Below are 1,971 nucleotides of genomic sequence, written 5' to 3' on the forward strand. Positions count from 1 at the left end.
GGGGGGGAGGTTCTGTTTAGTGCAGGAAATGAACTCTAAACAAATAACGATTTACATAAACGCACAATTACAAACCGGGGTAAGAGAAGCAGCTTCGTCTCATAAGCGGGCTTATGGCGCATCGAGAAAACGACCTGGACCGAGGCTGCGGGGTTGGGAGCGGGTGGTCAGACAAGGTTTCCCTAAGTGGTCTTGGGCTGAGGCCTGAGTAAATGTTTTAAAAAAAGGGAGAGGGAAGAGCAGATGCTGTGACAGCGCCCGACCGGCTCCTGACCCCCCCCGCATGCCCCCCGACACGCTCCCTGCAGGGGACGTTCTTGACTCCTGGCTGCTCCCAGCTGGGTCTAAGCTGCTCCTACCTGCTGCCTTTTCAGAGTCTCTGATCTAGGGGAACAAAGAATTGGCAGGACAACTGAAATGACCAGGAAGAGGACGTATTGAGTCTCCAGGTCGTCTGGTGACCTCGTGCATCTCACTTGGATCTAGGCGATGACACGGTTTCCGGACTCGGCTATGTAAGTAGATCATCAGAATGCCAGGAAACAGACGACAGGGGATTCTCGATGGTCGTAAATGACGTCAAAGAATTTTGTCCCATACTAATCCAAGCTCGATTTATTTTTAATGGACCTCAGGCTTCTATAATTAGATGAATCATAACCCTCGGTCACGACACACCTACGTGGTTCATGCATATGTACGTAGGCGCATATGTAAGTACGTATCATCTATTACCTGTTTATATATCTACTTGTAAGAACACCTGTAAACCCATCACCAGCCCTCCAGCTTGAACCTCCACAATCACGAACCTTGGTTTTCTCCTCTCCTTCCCCAACTCTCCCTACCTGCAGTAACCATATCCTGAATCTTTTCCCATCCATCCCTCGCTATGCTAAGGTAGCATTATTTATTCTATATGAAGTCCTAGAAATGATAGAACTTTTATATTTTAGTTGTTTCCCACTTTATCGAAAGGGTAACATGTAATATTTTGGGATTTACTTTTTTCCTTGCTGGTTTCTTTTTAGTAAGCTTACCCTCAAGGGTGACCTGGCCTCACATTCTTTGGGGGGACGAACCATAACATCCTTCGTTTTTTCTACAGTGTTGGTGACAGATAAAAATCCAGTGACTGCGGGCCAGGGCAGGGACCCGGTTGTCCTGACTCTCGGCCCAGTACTCATTCAGTGCCTGGCAACCATCGATTGATTGACTGATTGATTGATTGATATTGAGATATAGTTGACATATGACATTATATAGTTGACATATGACATTATATTACTTTTAGGTATACAATATAATATTTGATATTTGTACGCATTATTAATTGATTACCACAATAAGTCTAGTAAACATCCATTGCCATACGTAGTAACAATTTTTTTCTCGTGTTATTTTGAGATCTCCTCTCTTAGTAACTTTTAAATATACCACACAGTGTTATTAACTATAGACACCATGCTGTGACTTACATCTCTGCGACTTATTTATTTTACAACGGCAAGTTTGTATCTTTTGATCCTCACCTACATGAGCTATTTTTCTTTTAGATTCCTCATATAAGTGAGAACACACAGTGTATGTCTTTGTCTGACTGTGGTAGCCTTTCTTTAGGAAGTTGGATGTGGAAAAATCCATCTTTCTTGGGTGGCTGCTTCAGGACAGCATTTCTGAGGTCTGAAACTGATGCTCTTTTGATTTTTCTCCCCTAAGAAAACTTACACTCATGAAGATGGCTCCTGGAGCCAGCAGACAAGGAAGCCTGAGGCACCGAGGAGGGCGGGTGTCTTCTCTTTGGAGAAGTATGGTGATGCCTTGAAAACCATGATCCTCTTCCGCCCCAAGCCAAAGTGAGTCCTGAGGGGGTGGTGAGGGGCATTGAACCTGAGACCCTCGCACCTAGACCCCTCCCAAAGTTTCCGTAGCTATGTCCTGACACAGTCATGTCACCCACCACAGCCACAT

At 44.9% G+C, this 1,971-nt stretch overlaps 1 protein-coding gene across 1 annotated transcript in view; it reads left to right on the forward strand.

Moving 5' to 3' along the window:
- Positions 1–417: 417 nt before the first annotated feature.
- ABCC11 (ATP binding cassette subfamily C member 11) overlaps positions 418–1,971 on the forward strand; it is a 33,943-nt gene continuing 32,389 nt past the window's right edge. The window contains 3 exon segments of the mRNA XM_023524648.1: positions 418–469; positions 472–515; positions 1,720–1,856. Of these exon segments, the coding sequence (XP_023380416.1) occupies positions 418–469; positions 472–515; positions 1,720–1,856 (233 nt within the window).

The sequence above is a fragment of the Pteropus vampyrus genome, unplaced genomic scaffold, assembly GCF_000151845.1.
Source record: "Pteropus vampyrus isolate Shadow unplaced genomic scaffold, Pvam_2.0 Scaffold485, whole genome shotgun sequence".
Taxonomy (NCBI): domain Eukaryota; kingdom Metazoa; phylum Chordata; class Mammalia; order Chiroptera; family Pteropodidae; genus Pteropus; species Pteropus vampyrus.